The sequence below is a fragment of the Plasmodium brasilianum genome, chromosome 13 (assembly GCF_023973825.1).
Source record: "Plasmodium brasilianum strain Bolivian I chromosome 13, whole genome shotgun sequence".
Lineage (NCBI taxonomy): Eukaryota > Apicomplexa > Aconoidasida > Haemosporida > Plasmodiidae > Plasmodium > Plasmodium brasilianum.
The window spans coordinates 1,672,234-1,692,192 of NC_090126.1; the positions used below are offsets into that span (position 1 = coordinate 1,672,234).

Consider the following 19,959-nt stretch of genomic DNA (forward strand, 5'->3'; position numbering starts at 1 on the left):
AACAGTATTATGCACAGGGTACATTAACTGTCGGTACCTCTCTCCCCCCTCATTGACACACACACATAGATACATATATATATATATATATATATATATATATATATATATATATATATATACATGCATATACATATACCCACTCACGGTTTCGCATTTCTGTAGTATAGATAAGACTTGGCAATAGCATGACTACATAAGTTATTAATATTATCATTCAGTAAATTGTTACTCATAGTTAAGACATACGGAAATAATAAAGATGGTTGAGGAATACTTTTGAATATGTTTTGTAGATTTATATCTTCTTCGTTTGCATCTAAATTATCATGTTCAATTTTATTTTTCTCTTTTTCTAATTTTTTCTTTTCTTGATAAATTTTTTGTGTTTGCAATTGTTTGAATACGTCTTTTTTATATTTAATAATTTTTTCTTGTTCTGTTTTTAACATTTCTAAAGATTTGCACGTATCCTGAATATGACTTTCTAAAGAATCTACCTCTAACGTGTTTAGATAATCCATTGTTGAAACGAAATTTTTATTTTTATTTTTCAGAACCTTTAAAAATAACGAATTTATAATTGAATTCTTAATACGTATAGGTATCCTTTGTAATATATTTTTACTATTTAGTCCCCTTTTATTTAACTCAACATTTAATATATCACTAAACTGCGTGAAGGTAGAATTCTTTATTTGATTCTTAATTTCAAATACAACATCTACATCTATTTTGTAAGCTGAGAAAATTAATTTTCCATATTTTTCCCCAAAACATAAAACAAATGAATTCTTATTAATTAGAGAACATAATAATAACGTTGCTAACACTTCTTTTTTTTTAATATCACAAACATTGATATAAAAACCAAAAGATGTTGTTTCGAAATTTAGCTCTGCCATAATATTTACATAATCGTCATAATAGTTATTAACTTCACTTATGTATTTTTCTCCATCTTCTTCATATTTATTTTTATTAAAATATAAAACTAAATTATTTAATAACTCATTATATCTTTGCTTAGATATTTGATACCTATTTGTTAATTTTGAAATTTTGTCAATACATATATCTTCAATATTACAAACACAAAACGATTGATTAATTTCTACTGTATTTAATTTTTTCAAATCATTCCTTTTATTTTTTTTTTGATCTTTATTAGAGGTACCATCTCTTTTCTTTTTTCTTTTTTTATCATCATTTTCATTATCATATTCTTCCATATCGTCTTCTTCATCTTGTTGATTCGCATCATCGTCATCATCATCTTCATCCTCTTCGTCCTCTGCATCTTCATCTCCTCCATCGTGATCATCATTATATCCATCCGCATTATTACCCTTTCCCTTTTTTTTTTTTTTTTCGATTTTTTTTTGTTATCTTCATTATTTTTAATATAATAACCTAATAATTCTCCACGTAAGTCCTTATTTTTGGATATATTACTAATAACAACGCTATTTAGAACTATTTCAAAATCATCTCCTGCTACAGATGTATCACTTTCATTTCCCTTTTCTTCATTTATCGTTTCAGCATTCTCTTTCTCTTGTTCCGCTTTTTCTTGTGTCGCTTCTTGTTTTTCTTTGGTTTCTGTGTGAACCCGTGAGTGTGGTGGAACGTATTTCATTTTTCCAGGCCTTTATGGGAGTACCCTGCGCTAGTAATACATGTGCAAGAAGGCATACGTATGTATGCATGTGTACTAAAGTATACTTATATATATACGCAATTATATGTGTGTACTGCTACGGATGGCACTTATGTGTTCATGTTTATGTTGTACGTGTATAATTATATACTAATGATTGCGAAAAGAAGAATTGTCTTTCCCCTTTCACAACATAGCATATCACAAGTTAAATATTTGGAGTACCTCTATATTTTCGATAATACCAAAAAAATAAAAGGAAGAGAAAAATTTTCAGTTCATTCAATTCTCTAAAAAGAAGGAAAAAATATATATCATCTTTTTGTATGTACTTTTGTGCGCATGGCAGAGTTGTCAAACACGTCAAAGTGTAAACAAACTTGCAGAGAAGCACATATACGTACATACAAAACTACATATATATATACATACAAAACTACATATATATATACATACAAAACTACATATATATATACATACAAAACTACATATATATATACATACAAACATACATATGTATATACATACAAACATACATATATATATACATACAAACATACATATATATATACATACAAACATACATATGTATATACATACAAACATACATATATATATACATACAAAACTACATATGTATATACATACAAACATACATATATATATATACATACAAAACTACATATATATATATACATACAAACATACATATGTATATACATACAAACATACATATATATATACATACAAACATACATATGTATATACATACAAACATACATATATATATACATACAAAACTACATATGTATATACATACAAACATACATATATATATATACATACAAAACTACATATATATATATACATACAAACATACATATGTATATACATACAAACATACATATATATATACATACAAACATACATATGTATATACATACAAACATACATATATATATACATACAAAACTACATATATTTATACATACGTACTTCCGTATAAGCACATATGAACGTAGCACATAGAACGGTTCAGCAACGTTCATACATTTGCAGTTACGTGTTCCTTTGACGAGGCTATAACTGTATTGTACTATGCTATGCTATTCTTTTTTTTTCTTTGTTTTTTCCAAGAAAATATTAAAAATATACTGCTAAAATGGGTAATTCGTAAAAGGGAACGTTAAAATTGTTTTATATATATATATATTTATATATTTATATGTGAGTACTACGTATATCACTTATAAACAATGAGCCGTCAGTCCTCTATCTTCAGCCCAAAAAATGTTCCTTCACAATGTAAAAGGTAAATATATACATATCAAAATGTTTATGTTCAGGTTTATGTTTCACTAAAAGGAGTAGAGAGCATGAACGAAATTAAAAAAAATTAAAATAAAAGAAAATAAAATAAAAGAAAATAAAAGAAAATAAAAGAAAATAAAAGAAAATAAAGAAAATAAAAGAAAATAAAAGAAAAGAAGAAAAAAAAAAGTAATTAAAAATAATGAAAATCAAGTAATTAACAAAAAGTAAAAATGTAATTATATTTATACCAAAATTCGAGGTGAAATTAAAAAAATAAAAATAAAAATATTGCAGTAAAGTTTTAGCAGTAGTTAATGTATAATATTATAATTTTTCGTTCCCCGAACATATTGCCTATTGCATACATATAAATATGTATATATATAAATATTATACATGTAAATATATATATACATTTACACGTCTGTACGCGCAACGTTTTGCGTATATTCAATTATGTAGTAATGTTCTTTATGCGTATAAATCCCCATACCCTTTTTTTTTTTTTTTTTTTTTTCCAACAAATAATACCTTTCATTTCAAATTACAATTTTTTTTTTTTTAAAATAAATTTCACTTTTTCACTGGCAAATTAAGAATTCTACATTTTTTTCAAAACATGGATTGTCGTAACTTTGTATATATATATATATATATATATATACTTTTATACATTTATAAATCTATACTTATAAATCTATTCATATATTAATTTGTAATGGTGTGCATGGTAATTAAAAAAATATATTTTTTACGTTGTAAGAAATTAAAAAATTTAATAATAGATGAAATGATTTAATTCTCTACAGGACTGTTAGTTTGCAAAATAACAATTTTTAGTACTCCTTTTTCTCCCATTTTGTCATATTTTTCTATTTTTTTTTTCCATTTTTTCCGTTTTTCCCTTTTTTCTACATGTGTTATTTGATTTTGCTTCCCCTTCTTCGTTCTTCCGAATAGTTACAGAAAGCACTATTTCTCTGAATTTTGATGAACGCGCAATTTTTTTGATAATGCTAATTATGGCACAGTCAGATGGTAATATAAACATTTACATATATATATATGGATGAATATGTACATACATATAGACAAATGTTTACGTGTGCAAATATGTATATATATATATATATACATACACATATACATATATATACATATATATATATATAATATATATATGTGTAGGTGTACTTTAAAATGTGTTGAAAATATACATATTTAAGCGTGTTACTGAAAATAGTACAATATTATCACCCCCTTAGTAGAGCTAAACCAAGATCTACCCAAGAAAAACAGCCAAAATGGTGTTAACCTATCACAAGAAATGTACAAATAAAATAAAAAATATAGTAAAATGTACTAAAATAATATGAAAAAAAAAAAAAAAAAAGAAATAGCTATTTAATAATAGCTTCCCTCCCCCTGTCTATCCATTTTGAAGTATGTGTTGTGATTTACCTTTTTACAAAAATATGTTTTAAATAATCAGATATGATGAAACAAATATTGATGAACTAAAAAAAAAAGTGAATGATTTAGAACTGCAGCTCGAATATGAAATAAATAGACACGATGCTGAGATTAAGGAAAGGTAAAAGGAAAAAAGAAAGTTCTTAAAGAAAAAATATGTGGAAAAAATAAAGAAGACGATAGAAAAAAAAAATTCATTTTTTGTAATGTATTATTTATGCACACGTACATGTGGTATATATGTGTTTATGTGTATACTACATTTGCTTATAATGCCCACGTATTATATGTAAATATATTAATGCACAACTGCACGAATGTGTGAGTGTATGAATGTATGGATGTAGGACTTCACAAATGCAAGAACGTACGGGTCGCCCGTGAACACTGCCGCATTTTTTTTTAAACAAACGCAGGGATGAAACGATAAAAATGCTTGAGGAAAAAATAAACGAACTGGAAAACTGCAAAAGAGAAACAGAAGAAAAGGATGATGCTATTTTAAATATGAGTGAACAACTTTTAATATTATCTAATAAATATGATATTTTAGTAAAAGAAACTAAATTACAAGAAGAAGAATTAAAACATCTTAAGAATAAAAAAAGGTATAGAAATGATGAAACAAATGAATATATAGGAACTTTGAAAAAACAGAATAATGATTTTAAAAAAGATAACGAATTAATAAATGATAAGAATGCTCAATTATTAAAAGAAAACAGTACATTAAAAAATTCTTGTAAAATATTACAAGAACAGTTGGACGAAAATAGGAAAAACTTGGAACTTGTTAAGAAGCAAATAACAAAAGTAGGGCATATAGGAAGTGCTTGATATGCCTCTCTCGCATATTTGGAAAAATAAATGCATAATATAGTGCACCTTTAATTGCCCTATATTCGTTTTATACGTCCACTTTTAAAAAATTTTTTTTTTTATATAAATATATGCATGTATAACTACATTTACACGTAAAACTATGTATGTATATATGCTTATCTACATGACAGGATTTCGATCAGAAGAATGCACTGAAGATACTAAATATAGGAACCGTTAGTATTTCTCTAATTCATTACATAGATTATTAGCAAAACTGTGGTTTCATTTTTGCTTAAACTGGCAACTGGGAATCTGCCTCTTCTTTGAAAATATTCCCTCTATTTGTGGAATTGCAAATATATATTTTGCTTTATTCCTGCGTCGCTGCCTTTGAATTTCGTTTCTAACTTTTGCCATATTATCCCATATTATTCCATATGTTTCCGTATTATCCCATACTTTGCCGTATTATGCCTCATTTTTCCATATATCTTTTTTTTTCTTTCCTCAATACAGGAACTGATATACAAAAGGAATGAGAATACAGGTAATTTGTAACCCCTTTTTTTTTTTTTTTCTCATAAAATTTAGTTAGGTATAGCATTTGTTTTTTCTTTCGTACTGTTCATCCTATTATATACAGATAACTCGAATTCCCTTAAATTAGAATTAGAATATAAAGATATGATAATAAAAAGGCTACTAAGAAAAAGGGTTATCGATGAGGAAGTGATGAAACTTGAGTCGAACAGCAAAAACAATGGCAGTGACAACAGCAATGGAAACAGCAGTGGAAACAACATTGACAATAATGATAATAATAATAACAGTAATAACGGAAGAAGCAATAGCAATGACCAGCTAGTTAACTATAAAGTAATACAGACTCAGAATAGTGCCTCCTTTTTGTACTCAGCAACCACATTTTTGTTCTCCATTTTTGCTTTATTATTTTATTTTTATATTTTACTTTTTATTTTTACTTTTTATATTTTACTTTTTATTTTTACTTTTTATTTTTACTTTTTATTTCTACTTTTTATTTTTACTTTTTATTTCTACTTTTTATTTTTACTTTTTATTTTTACTTTTTATTTTTACTTTTTATTTTTACTTTTTATTTTTACTTTTTATTTTTACTTTTTATTTCTACTTTTTATTTCTACTTTTTATTTTTACTTTTTATTTTCAATTTTTAATTCTATATTTTTATATTTTCTTTTTAGCAAAAAGTGGACGAACTATATCAGAAATACCTCAATTCCCAAAGTGATAACGATAAATTGAACGTACGAAAAGAAGAGAAAAAACAATGAAATATAATAAAGTATAATATAATCTAATATAATGTTATATGATAAAAAATAATAAAGTTAAATAAAGTTAAAAGAAAAAAATAAAAAATAAAATAAAATAAAATAAAATAAAACGACAGAGACCTTGTAGAATGAAGCGCGTATGTTTACATTAAGGAAGTGCAATTTATGTGAAAAAATATTTTTTGTTACCATCTTTTCAGAATAAAATTAGCAAATTAAACGACAATATAAATGACCTGAAAAAAGAAAACGTTGACCTGTTGAGCATTATAGTAAATTTTTTTTTTTTTTTTTTTTTATATTTTTTCTCACCATTAGTGCTCTATTGCTTTGTATAATATTTTACTATGAGTTACCCATCTTTTTGTTTTATTTTTTTCTGATTGGACGAAAATTTTTTTTTTTTTTTTTTTTTATATTTTTTCTCACCATTAGTGCTCTATTGCTTTGTATAATATTTTACTATGAGTTACCCATCTTTTTGTTTTATTTTTTTCTGATTGGACGAAAATTTTTTTTTTTTTTTTTTTCTCCCCCCCCTTTTATTAAGGACACATTAAGAGAATACATAAACAAGGTGTATAAGGAGGATGTGAATATTCATCAGTAATTTATAATAATATAATATTTGGAAAAAAAAAAAATATGTACACATATACTAGGGAGTATAGCGCATATTTTTGTATAATTGTTACTGCGCCATTTGATATTAATAATGTATTTAAAAGAATGAATTTTATTTTACACGATTTGTATAATTGCACATAAACCTACAAACAAACCTACATATGCACTGTATTTTCCGTACTATCCCTTACAGATTTGATGATTTGATAAATAATCTTTTGAAGGAGAATTCGACCTTAAATGAAGAGTTGACGAAGCAAAAAAGAAAGTAAGGATTAAAAAAAGTAGAAAAAAATTATAAAGGCTCAAAAGTGGGGGATACAACATTATACATCCTTTTTTTTCTTTTTTTTTATGGTCTCATGTGATATATTTTCCTTTGTAGGAATATGGTGGACACGTATTACTTTAACAAAGAATTACAATTTATGCAAAATGACAAATTAAAAATTATTGAAAAATTTGATAACACAAATATTAATAAAATCCCTCATTTATATAAACCACTCAATGTAACCCTCAACGAGGAAAGTAATAATAGGGATATGGAACATGCTCTGTTTGATGGTGGTTATAATAGTAACTCTTAATAAATTTTGAACATATATAAGGAGAAATCTTACATATGCACATATATCATTTAGTCAAACAAACGAGTAAATATTGACAATTTTGGCTTATGTTTATGTGCAGCATTTATATTAACAACATTCAAAATAAAAATAAAGAAGAAAAAAAAAAAAATAAAAATAAAAACTTATACCTCTTCCCCCACCTTTATCGTTTACCTTTTATGGAAACTTAGACATATTAATTTATTTATATTCGTCTTTTAACATATGGTTTTACATATGTTTTTACGTATGTTTTAAATGATATAATACAATTGATCAATTGTTTTTTTGATTTTTTTTTTTTTTTTGGAGCTACTCTTTCATTACTATGTTTACTATTACTATGAATAATGCTAGAGAAATGTATATTCAAAATAATAATAAAAAAATAAAATGTAAAAAAAAATTGACCGAAGGCATTTCCTCTTTTCTAGTGAAGTACAACTGTAATTATCAATTTAAGTTAAACAAAAAAAAAAAAAAAAAAAAAAATAAGAAAGAAAGAAAGAAAGAAAGGATGATTTCCTTCATTTTTACTTGTCAATAAATTTTTTTTGTGTTTTTATGTGATATTTGTTCTCTAATTTTTTTATTTTTTTAATATTTATGTGAATATGTCTGATGCATGGACGTTTGTGTGTGTTTATATGAATTATATAAATGTATATGTAATGTATATGCATATATATTTTTATTTTTACCTTCATTTTTATTGTGATTTTAATTATAATTATAATTTTAATTTAATTTTTTTTTTTTTACGTCTACTAAGCATTTCCTAAATGAGCATACTATTAAGCACATACCTATTAAAAAAGCAAAAATGTGTTATTCATATGAATGGGTAAATACATTTGTCAAAGTTAATGTTAGAGTTTTTTCCATTTTTTAAAGAAAAACTTTGTATGTATGGGTATATGTATAAATAAGTATGTACGTACGTATGTATGGTGAATATACGCCCTTCTTTCCACGTTAATACTCAAGAGAAAACGCGCACATATCAGATAATAATAAACTTGTGTATGAAGCCCTTGTTTCATTCTAACCCCCAGCAGGAATAATTTTATTTTTAAAACTAAATTTTTATGTAATTTCACAAAAAAAATCAATCATTAACGTTTAACTATTAACATTTAAGCAGAAACTCTGTGTTTATTGCGCGCATTCCTATACATGTATAATCTGCATACACACACATATAAGTATATATACATAGTATATACATATATATATTCTTACGTGCACGCGTATATATGTACACGCCGTGTGTGTGTGTTGGTAAATATGGACCTTGAAATTGTTGAGGACAAATTGAAAAAACTGGAAGAAGAATTGGAAGAGTACCGAAAGAATCAATTTCACAAAGTGGAAAAAATAATAAATGAAGTAAAATTATTAGAAACAAATATAAAAGAATTAAATAAAAGGAAGATTACGAAATGCTTAGTAAATGCTAATAAATCATTTGAAAAAAAAATTATAGAAAAAACAAGGAAATGTAGTAAAAAAAAAAAATATATAAAGGATATAAAAAAGGATATAGTACACGAATTAATGTTATTAAAGGAAAAGAAAAAAAATAATAATAATAATTTTCTAAACACGAAATTTAATTTCCAATATATACATGCCATTGAAAATGAAATAAATAAAACCTTTCTTGTTTTAAATATACAAAGACAATATATACTGAAATTTATATTTGAAAAATTGAACAAATTTAAAAATAAATCTTTAGCTTATTATGATAAATATTTAAATATACAAAAAGAAATAGATACATTATTCCACTCAATAAATAAAAGTGCATTAACTGATATTTTTGTGTTAACTAAAAATTCTTTATTTTTTCAGAAGGAACTAGCAACTATGTTTCAACAATTTCATTATCAAATAGAAAACTCGTTAACACACACGTGAATTTGTATATGCTCGAATAACTGAATGTCGAAGAAAACCTTGGGGTTTGTGTATAAACCTACTGTTAACTTGTGCCTCAGCTAGACTTTATTTCTCTTTAAATTAACTTTAATTTGCCGTTAATTTAGTATAGTATAATGTGTAGTATGATTTAATTTTTTTTTTCTTTTTTTTTTTATGTGTAATCCTTTTTGTTGGCTATTACAAGTGCCGCATTTTTTTTAAAAGAACACTGTCCATGACACATGTACATACACAATTATAATTTAAAAAATATTTTAATTTTTAACACTTTTTTTTCCTTTATTTTTAGTGTAATAGGCGATACGCAATATTGTTTTTGACTCCTTTTGTCCTTTCATTTTCTTTTTTTTTCCTTTCCCACTTCATCTTTTTATTTATGTGCACGTTATGAAGCAGTGTATATATCCACATATATCACAGTTGTATATATATAACACACATAATATATATATATAATATGTACGTATAATGCATTATACAAATATATATTCATTTATATGATTTGTTTGATGTGTAGATAAATACTATTGCAGTCTATAGATGGTATAAAAGATTAACAAATTTTTGTCTTTTAAACTAATTTTAATAATTTTTAGAAATGAATCCTCATCATTTATTAATATATATCTAATGTGAAATTATATTAAAGCATTGTATTATCTATATCATTTAAAAATGTAAAACAAAAATATAGACAGGCATAAGGGAAGAAATGCCCTCATAGTAACGAACAGAAGGTGATCATAAATAGCAACAGGGAATTTCTATAAAAAAGTGCAAACGTACAGTGCAGATAATTTTTCTTTTTTGTCCTTCTTTCTTTTTTCCCTCTTTCTTATATTTTTCTCATTTTTCAAGCAATATTTGATCTTATAAAATTCTCTAAGTTTTTGTGTATATTTTATTGTGTCATGTTTGTATGGAAATAAAAAACATTCTTAAATGGACTTAGCACAAAAGTGTTCAATGCATAAACGTTGGGTATTTTATATATTTCCACATTTTGTATTTTACGATCATGTATATATACATACTTACAACCATTCTTACATACAAATATACATACATACATGCAAATATACATACATACAAATACACTTACATATAAATACACTTACATACAAATACACTTACATACAAATACACTTACATACAAATACACTTACATACAAATACACTTACATACAAATACACTTACATACAAATACACTTACATACAAATACACTTACATACAAATACACTTACATACAAATACACTTACATACAAATACACTTACATACAAATACACTTACATACAAATACACTTACATACAAATACACTTACATACAAATACACTTACATACAAATACACTTACATACAAATACACTTACATACAAATACACTTACATACAAATACACTTACATACAAATACACTTACATACAAATACACTTACATACAAATACACTTACATACAAATATACTTACATACATACAAATCGTAAATATATATATGCACATCATACACCGTATATGAACGATCTGTTATATCATACATGTAACACATTTTCCACCTATGACGTTAAGTAATAAATTAAACATTTAATACATTTGTGTTCTCTCAATATACTATTAAATGGGGAAAAATTTTAAACTTAATTTTATTAAATGAAGAAAATCAAATGAATAAATCTTCTGTTAACATTTTTTTTTTAACGAAATGAAAAGAACAGGAAAGGCAAAAAAAATAAAACAAAATGAGATAAAATAAAACATTATGCAATACAATAAAACATAATAAAACAAAACAAAGTTAAAATGTTGATATGAAATACATAAACATGTATATTTATATCTCACAGGATATCAAATGGGTTTTATGCTAATTAACAAGCCATATATATATTGTATATATATAAATATATATATATATATATATGTTACATACGTATGCTTATAATATACAAATATGCATATACATACATATGTATGCAAGAACATAGAAATATAAATGTTTGTATGCATACATCCCCTTTTGTATTCGTCATATTATGTTATTATATGTCAACCCTTTATTCTTTTAATATCTTTACAAAACATAATTTAAAAAAAAAAAAAATGGAAAAGCAAAGAAAATAAAGAAAGAGATTTTTTAACATATTCATTTATTACATTTAGTACAATCATTACTACGTGCAAATTTGAATTAAAAAACATATATATGCGTATGATATTTTTTTAAATTATTCGCTCTTGTATTAAAATTTTATATATATGATAGAATTATTAAAATTCAATTATATTTTTCAATTTTACATTCTGAAAAAAAAAATCTTGAAAAATAAGAAGCCATAAAAAGAAACATAAGAAGCGCAAAAATCGTATAAAAAACGCAGTAAACGTTAAAAATGTAAAAAAAAAGTAGTAAACGCTGAAATCGTAAAAACGCAGAAAGCGATAAACGTAATGAACGTAAAAAGCATAAAACAAATGACCGAAATAAACAGAATGAAAAATAATTTATCTTTTTAATATTTTCGTATTTCATATATTCATGTTTTTCATTTTTTAAAAAATAACATAGTATTTTTAATAAAGTTGAAAAGGGAAAGTATTAAAAATATTATTGATATTATAAAGTTCGTTTAATTGTAAATATATATATAATATATAATGCTTTTTACTTGTTCATAAATATGTATATATCCATATATATATAACTGTTCGTGTATGCCCCATTATATAAGCGATATATATTACATAATTATTTTTCATTTTTTACGTAATTTATATATACGCTATATATGTTAATTCGAGAAAAAGTGAATTAAAGCGAAGATAAAAACGGAAATATATTAAATGAGAGAACAGAAAATTAAGAGAAAATTGTTTTTATAAATAAAACCTACATTTTTTCATTCTTAATATTTTACTCGAATTTATGCGTAGGAGCATAATAGCAAATTGCTCGTTACAGATATACATATTCGTATGTATCACTTGTGTACATATGTACATATATATATATTTATATATACGTATACATGTGCATGTATATACCGTTAAGTAAATATATAAAAAAAAAGACCCTACATGAAAAAGCATATATATATATATATATATAGTAGCTATACATTAGGACAAAATGAAGAATTATAATTCAAGCAGTTCAAGGAACAAATATAAGGGTGAGAATAGCAGCTATAATAATGGTTATAGTGGTTACAATTACTATAACAACTATTATTATAATAACAATTTGTCTTATTACAAAAAAAAAAATAGTATATATGGAAAAGGTGTGTACTATAATGAATATACGAAGGAAAAGGATAAAAATAATAAAAACTCAGATATAATTTTACATAAAAAGTATGATGACAAAAAAAATGAGATTGAACAAGAATTAAACGAAATTGACCAAATAAAAAATGATAGTGTTCTTGAAGAAGTAGATAAAATTAATAACATCACATTTGGTAATGATGATAATTTGGATTGTGATTTTTCTTATATTATGAGTAATAATTTAATTGAAAATGAAAAGAAAATATTTAAATTAAATAAGTTAGAAAATAAAAATCTGAATTGTTCAGAATTTTCTAAATTAGAGGAAAATAATGATAATTTATTAGATGATAGTAGTACTGATTTTATAAAAATGGGGGAAAATAAGAGAAAAGAACATTTTTTAAAATATGAGAATGAAATAAATTACAATGAAAGAAATAGAAAAAAGGGAACACAAAATGATAATATTATTCATAGTAATAATAAAAATGTGGAAAAAAAAATGCTTTCCAAAAATAATAAAGTAAGTAAAGAAAATGATGACCTGTTTCAATTTGATAATAAAGTATCCAACTTAACGGAGTTTATAAATAAAAATATATTTTACTCTAATGAGAATGACGAGCTGAATGATGGACAGTCGTCAGGAAATGGAGATCCATTTAATTTTATGAATTTTGATACCACTAATGAAGGTTTTAAAGAATTGAGGGAGTTAAAAAAGGATTATAGGAATAATAAAAATATTATAAACGTTACACACGAAAATGAGGAAAATGGAAAAAATAATTATGTGAAAAAAAAAGTAAATAGTGAGGAAGAGGATGAAGAAATAACGGAAAAAAAAGAAAAAAGACTGGACGAATGTAAACTGAGTGAAAATGAATTTACAAGAATGCATTTATTGAGCAGTTATGAACAAATTCATGACAACAGAACATATAATAATGAAAATTACAAAGATGTGGATTATTTTAGCTGTTTAAAAAAAAAAAATATGAACATTACAGGATATAATAAAAGATGGAAAGATGAAAGTAATGATATTGATAGCGATAATATTAATGAAAAAAGTAGCGGTAGTAATAACAATAATAGGAGTAAATACAATAGTAGGAGTACGAGCAATAATAATGATAGTAACAATAATATCAGTGGTAATGGTAAAACTTTGTTGGAACAAAATTATTCTGAACACGCAAGAATTTTAACGCTTAACATGATGAACAACATGGATAATATTTTTTCCGCAAGCGGTATAAATGAATTAGTGGAGTCAAAAAATTTTGTTGCTGATGAGAAACTCGATTTGTTAAATGAAGTTAGAAACGTATATAGTGATATGAACGATTTGAAGGGAATGAATGACAAGAATGGTATGAATGATATGGATGATATTAATGGTATGAATGATATGAAGTGCACAAAGCGAATGAAGGACAAGAAGGCCATCAACAATATGAGGGAGGTGAACGGTGTGAATAATGTTGAAGTGTATGAAGTGAAACACATGAGAAACCAAAATGATATAAACAGCATTCTAGAGTCTAGCTATATTAATGGTGGTACTGGCATTAATGAAAATTATGTGGTTACGTCAAATAAATATCCAAGAAATAATGTTAATAATTTTAAGCTGAAAGATAATGATATTAATGAAACTTTTTTGTTACATATTAATGAAAAAAAGGATATACCCTATAAGAATAGAGTTAACTATAATTTAAATAATAGTAATAATAAGTATAATGATATTAGTGAAGGTTTAAAGAACTATAGGGAAGAAGAATATTCAAATGAAAATTGTATATCCCAAGAGCATATGATAAGAAAAAATGAAGAAGAAGGAAAAACAAAATATTTTGTTTGCAATATAAATAATGATGATAAAGATACAGATTTAAGAGAATTAAAGTATAACAAAGAAATATTACATGATGAACATATACTAAGTAATGCTGATAATTTTTTATTAAGAAACCATTTTGAAGATGAAAATTATTATATAAATTTAAATAGTAAATTAAATAATTTTACAGAAGATGATTTGCTTTATTTGAAAGACGAAGAAAACATTAAATTAAATGCTGAAGAAGATATGAACGTTTTGAATATTTTAAATGAATATTACCTAGATGCTAAATCAACTGATTTTATGTTAATGGGAAAAAATAAGGAGATATTTGCAGATGAAGACCAAAATGTAGAAAGCAAAAATAACATACCTGACGGGATAAGTAAACCACACACGAATGATGATCGTAGTTACGTTAAAAACTATGGTCAGGGGAAAGATAGTGGTTATGACCATGGGTGTGATGGAAAATATGATAGTAATGAGCATGAAGATGCTCATTATTATAGCTCTAAACAGGGGGGAATTGATATTCATATAGAAACAGTAACGCCCCATAAGGGAAACAATGTTTATGTTAACAGTGGGAAAACGATTGATGATGTACCCATGAGAGAGATTCATGTAAAAGATGCACGTGTTAGAGGCCCCCGTTTGAGTGATCCCCATTTGAGCGATTCCCGCATAAGTGATAATAACAAAAGTATTCAGAACGAGGAGGGAAATAGTACCAAAGCAAGAAACATCATGCCTAATTATGGGAGTGGAACTAATAACATTCGCCTGAGCAAAAATTTGGACACGAACAATTTTTCTAAAAAGAATTATATCGGTATGTATAAGAACAACATAAAGGATAGACCGAGTAGGAGTACACCAAATGTATATATAGAAAAGCACGAACAGAAAGGAGAGTATTTTCATAGGAATAGTGAAAGAGGAGCAAATCAAAACGAGCTGCACGCAGGTAATTATTGCATGGCGGCACCTGACGGTAACAATAACAGTAATTATAACAGCAGCGGTAACTACAACATTAATGGTATCATTAACCATAACTATAACTACTTTACCAATGACAAAACGCATGCATACTGTGGGAAGAGTGTAAATGGAAATGATTTCTATAAAGCAGCATTTGAAAGAAGTGTAGTGAGCAATGAGAATTACGTTACCAAGTTAAGGAAGCAAAACATGCTTAAGTTGACCAAGTTTTTGAAAACGAGTTATATGAATATGCATATAAAGCAAATAAATGAAAAGTTGTACCATTATTACAGATTTATAAACAAAATTAGTGCTAATATTAAGAAGCACAAATACCATATAAAATATAAAAATATTATGCAAAAGAGTGATAAGGATAAACTGCTAAGAATTCAATTATCTTATATGATCATAAATCCATGTATTCAAAAAAATAGTGGAAAATGGAATTTTAAAAATGAAGAAAAAGGAGATAAGGAAAACATAAATACATTACTTAATCATGATACTGTGTTGAATCATGACTCATTGTTGAATATGAACAAAGGTGAAAAAACATTAATTCCACATTTTGATAAAAATAAAATATCAAGTCATACAATGAATAATAGTGAGGCCGTTTTTAAAGACTTGCCTAGCAATAAATATCAGAAAATTTTGAACAGTTATAAAAGCGAAAATGAAGAGGAGCACGTACAAAATGATGATCATATGGAAAATGATGAACCCATGCAGAATAGTGAAACTCTTTTGTTATTAGAAAAATTAAAACAAAACTATTTTCTGAGCCAGGATTTTAGTATCCTTTATCCCAGTGGAAAAGATGATAAATTAGATGCATTATTAGATGAAAGGAATTTTGATATGTCTAATGAAAATTTTTTAAATATTAATTTAAATAAGATTTTGAACTTTTCCACTTTATCTGAAGATAATCTAAAAGATCATGAAAATGAAGCACTAAGAGGAGGGGAGCCCAATGAAAGGTATACGGAAAATACTTATGTAGATGATAATGCAAAAATGTTTCTTCAGATGTGCAAAAAAAGAGGCATAAGTGAGGAAAATAATCAGGGAGATGCATATAATGAAGCTGGGGATAAGAACGAAGAGAGTAGAGAAGAAGAGGAAGAAGCAGGTGAAGGAGGACACAAGGAAGAAAAACAAAATATAAAGAAACTTGATAACAACAACGACGATGAAACAAAAACTAGATATAAAAATGATGATTATGAAAACAGCTTGTATATGGTTAATGGAGGAGATAATATATGTAAATATGAAAATATTAAGAAGTTAGGAAGGTATGTATTTGCAACAGTACATGAACCAAGAAATTTAATAACGCTAGTTAAAATGAAAGATACTGAAGGAACAGATGAAATAATAGATAAAATTAAATTTATAATAAAGAGCGAAGTGGGTGATGATATAGTTGAAGAGGACGAGCAGGAGCTGGGTATAACTGCGAATGAAATTAATACCAAAAGTTATCATCAGCAAAAGGAAAGTAGATATTCTCTTGACAAGAGAAGGAACAGCTATTTAATAACTTCCAACATTAACAGTAATATGAAGAATAATATGATAAAAAAGATTCTAGAGGTAATATGGGATCTGTATATAGATATAAAAAATTTGTATAAAGATATTGATAAATGCCCTTACACTCATATAGGAACTATATCTAAATATAATGAGGATATAAAAAGAAAGAAAAACACACTGTTTAATTTTATCTTTTTAAATAAAATAAATGATGATACGCAAATGGTATATTCTTACGCTGATAACAACAATATATTTTTAAAAAAAAATATTACTAATGTAGATATTATTATGAACAAATATGTGTATTTATATATAACCAACACATTATATAATAATATAATAACTAGTACCAATATTGACCATTTTTCCTTTCCCAATATTGAAGATTTAATAACTAGTCTGACATTTGATCAAAAGTTTGTAAGTAGGTGTGTTAGGAGGTCCTATGAAGGAATTGCAGGTGGCGGAAAAAATGGATTGTGCCAGGGTAAAGGAGATAAAGTAGATAGATGTGATATAAGTGATAACGCTGATAAAACTGATAAAGCAGGAAAGAACCACCTGAGCACAGTTAGCAATGAAAGCAACATAGGTAACATATTTTTGTATCCCTTCCCCTACGAAAACAACGAGGTTAAATTGAGCAGTTTTGATATATTTGGTAAGACAATAATGTTTAATTGTAAATATAGTTATTATAATTTTGAAAATTACAATAATTATGACTGTTTTAACAAGATGATGGTACCAAAGGAAAAAAAAAAAAAATCTTTTTTCCTTTTTAAAGAAAAGGAAAATAGAAAAGGCACAAGTCAAAGTACAGAAGCAGATAACATACTATTAGCAGATAGTTTAAAAATCCATAATGATATAGAAATATGTGAAATGGACAAAAATCAAATTAAGAATGACCTTTGTAGGTTGAGAAGTGTATACTACTTATTTGTAAAAAGCATATTAAAAAATAAGGGTGCATATATATATAAAAAAATTTTTAAAATTATTAAAAAAAAAAAGAGAATGTCATTAATATATACCTTGTTTAGTAATTATTTATTAATGTTTTATATTTTTTCCCAAGTGGATGAATGCTTTGATAGTAAATTTGAATATGAAGAATTTCTTAAATTACAGCTGTTACATATTAATACAAATATAAATACAATTAATAAGTTATTGAAAAATGAAAAGGCACAAAACAAACCTTTATTACAGCAAGAGCAAAATTTAAATAATCCTCAACAACGACAGAACATACGATATAAATTGTACAATGCAAATGTATATACTTCATTGTATATATATCTTATTGACATAACATTATCTTATTTATTTACTCCTGACATAGGAATAAAGTTTTTTCAAAACATTCTATCTCTCATTTTGTTTTACAATTATATCAATTTGTATATAACGAAAATTCTTTTTTATAAGGTAAGACTTTAAAAAGTGTCAAACTAAAAAAAAAAAAAAAAAAAAAAAAAAATACAGCTTGTATGCTTATCCAGCTTTTTATATTTTTCCCAATATCCCACGTTTTTTCATTTCTCATTTTACTCCTTTCCTTCGTAGAGCGGAGCGGGGCTGTTAACGATACTACTGGTGAAAATAATTCCGTACGTCAAAGAATTTGACAGGTTTGGGCACACGAACACATATATTATATATATATATATTATGTATATGGAAAAATGTGGTATCATTGTAAGAACTGCATTTCAAAATGTTTATAAAGTGTTTATTTTGTTTATTCCGTCTATGTCGTTTATTTTTTAATTTTTTTCTTTTTTTTTTTTTTCCAGAAATCTCATAATTTGCTTCCTATACTCAGTGCTGAATAGCATGTTTTATATTTTAAGTAACATATTTTATTATCACTTAAATAATGAGAAAAAAAACAAAAAATACATAGGCAACGAATCAGAATTGTATTCCAAAATTTTAACGTCTATGACGAATGAAATAGACTTTTATAAAATTGTGTACAAAAGTGTGTGTAGTTATTCACATCAGGAAAGATTTTACGAGGATGAAATAGCCTACATGCTGCAGTAAGGATATGAAGAAGGCGTAAAATTGCTCATTTTATTCTGTGTGTGCATGTACATACACATATACATATATTTATATTGCTTGCATATTTATGTGATATCCATTTTTCATGGTTCATCGATTGTTGATCGTACGTTTTACTACTAGTATATTGGAAATTTTGATTACCCTTTACTCATTTTATTCCTTTTTTATTTTTTTTTTTTTTTCCTGTTTCATTTCGACAGAGATTTAGGAAAAGATGATATTGTAAAGGTCATAATGAATCATATAAAAACTTAAATTGCAAGGGTTCATATAGCCAAGTAGTAGATTTATTTATGTTAGATACACGAACTGGGTATATAGGTAAAAGTGTCGTTAAGGTATTGCAATGGATGGCAAAATATTTTGTAAGTTGATAAAATATTGCACACTCCGTAATTTTGATATGAATAAAATTAAATTTATCATGATTTGAAT

The 19,959-nt window shown here is 25.4% G+C and overlaps 4 protein-coding genes across 4 annotated transcripts; 3 read left to right on the forward strand and 1 right to left on the reverse strand.

The window, feature by feature from the left end:
- Positions 1-143: 143 nt before the first annotated feature.
- On the reverse strand, positions 144-1,639 carry MKS88_005023 (eukaryotic translation initiation factor 3 subunit H; the record flags this gene model as incomplete). The annotated part of the gene is made up of 2 exons (XM_067218247.1): positions 144-1,294; positions 1,414-1,639. 2 exons carry the CDS (start codon positions 1,637-1,639, stop codon positions 144-146), a joined length of 1,377 nt encoding a protein of 458 aa, XP_067071399.1.
- A 1,954-nt stretch (positions 1,640-3,593) lies between these two features.
- On the forward strand, positions 3,594-7,808 carry MKS88_005024 (uncharacterized protein; the record flags this gene model as incomplete). The annotated part of the gene is made up of 13 exons (XM_067218248.1): positions 3,594-3,603; positions 3,935-4,012; positions 4,243-4,303; positions 4,467-4,568; positions 4,864-5,260; positions 5,461-5,505; positions 5,789-5,819; positions 5,916-6,148; positions 6,499-6,561; positions 6,792-6,863; positions 7,142-7,197; positions 7,412-7,486; positions 7,604-7,808. 13 exons carry the CDS (start codon positions 3,594-3,596, stop codon positions 7,806-7,808), a joined length of 1,428 nt encoding a protein of 475 aa, XP_067071400.1.
- Positions 7,809-9,119: 1,311 nt separating this feature from the next.
- Positions 9,120-9,755, forward strand: MKS88_005025 (uncharacterized protein; the record flags this gene model as incomplete). The annotated part of the gene is made up of 1 exon (XM_067218249.1): positions 9,120-9,755. One exon carries the CDS (start codon positions 9,120-9,122, stop codon positions 9,753-9,755), a length of 636 nt encoding a protein of 211 aa, XP_067071401.1.
- A 3,151-nt stretch (positions 9,756-12,906) lies between these two features.
- MKS88_005026 (uncharacterized protein) lies at positions 12,907-19,779 on the forward strand (the record flags this gene model as incomplete). Its single annotated transcript, XM_067218250.1, has 4 exons — positions 12,907-18,879; positions 19,018-19,082; positions 19,248-19,496; positions 19,725-19,779. 4 exons carry the CDS (start codon positions 12,907-12,909, stop codon positions 19,777-19,779), a joined length of 6,342 nt encoding a protein of 2,113 aa, XP_067071402.1.
- Between the last annotated feature and the right edge of the window lie 180 nt (positions 19,780-19,959).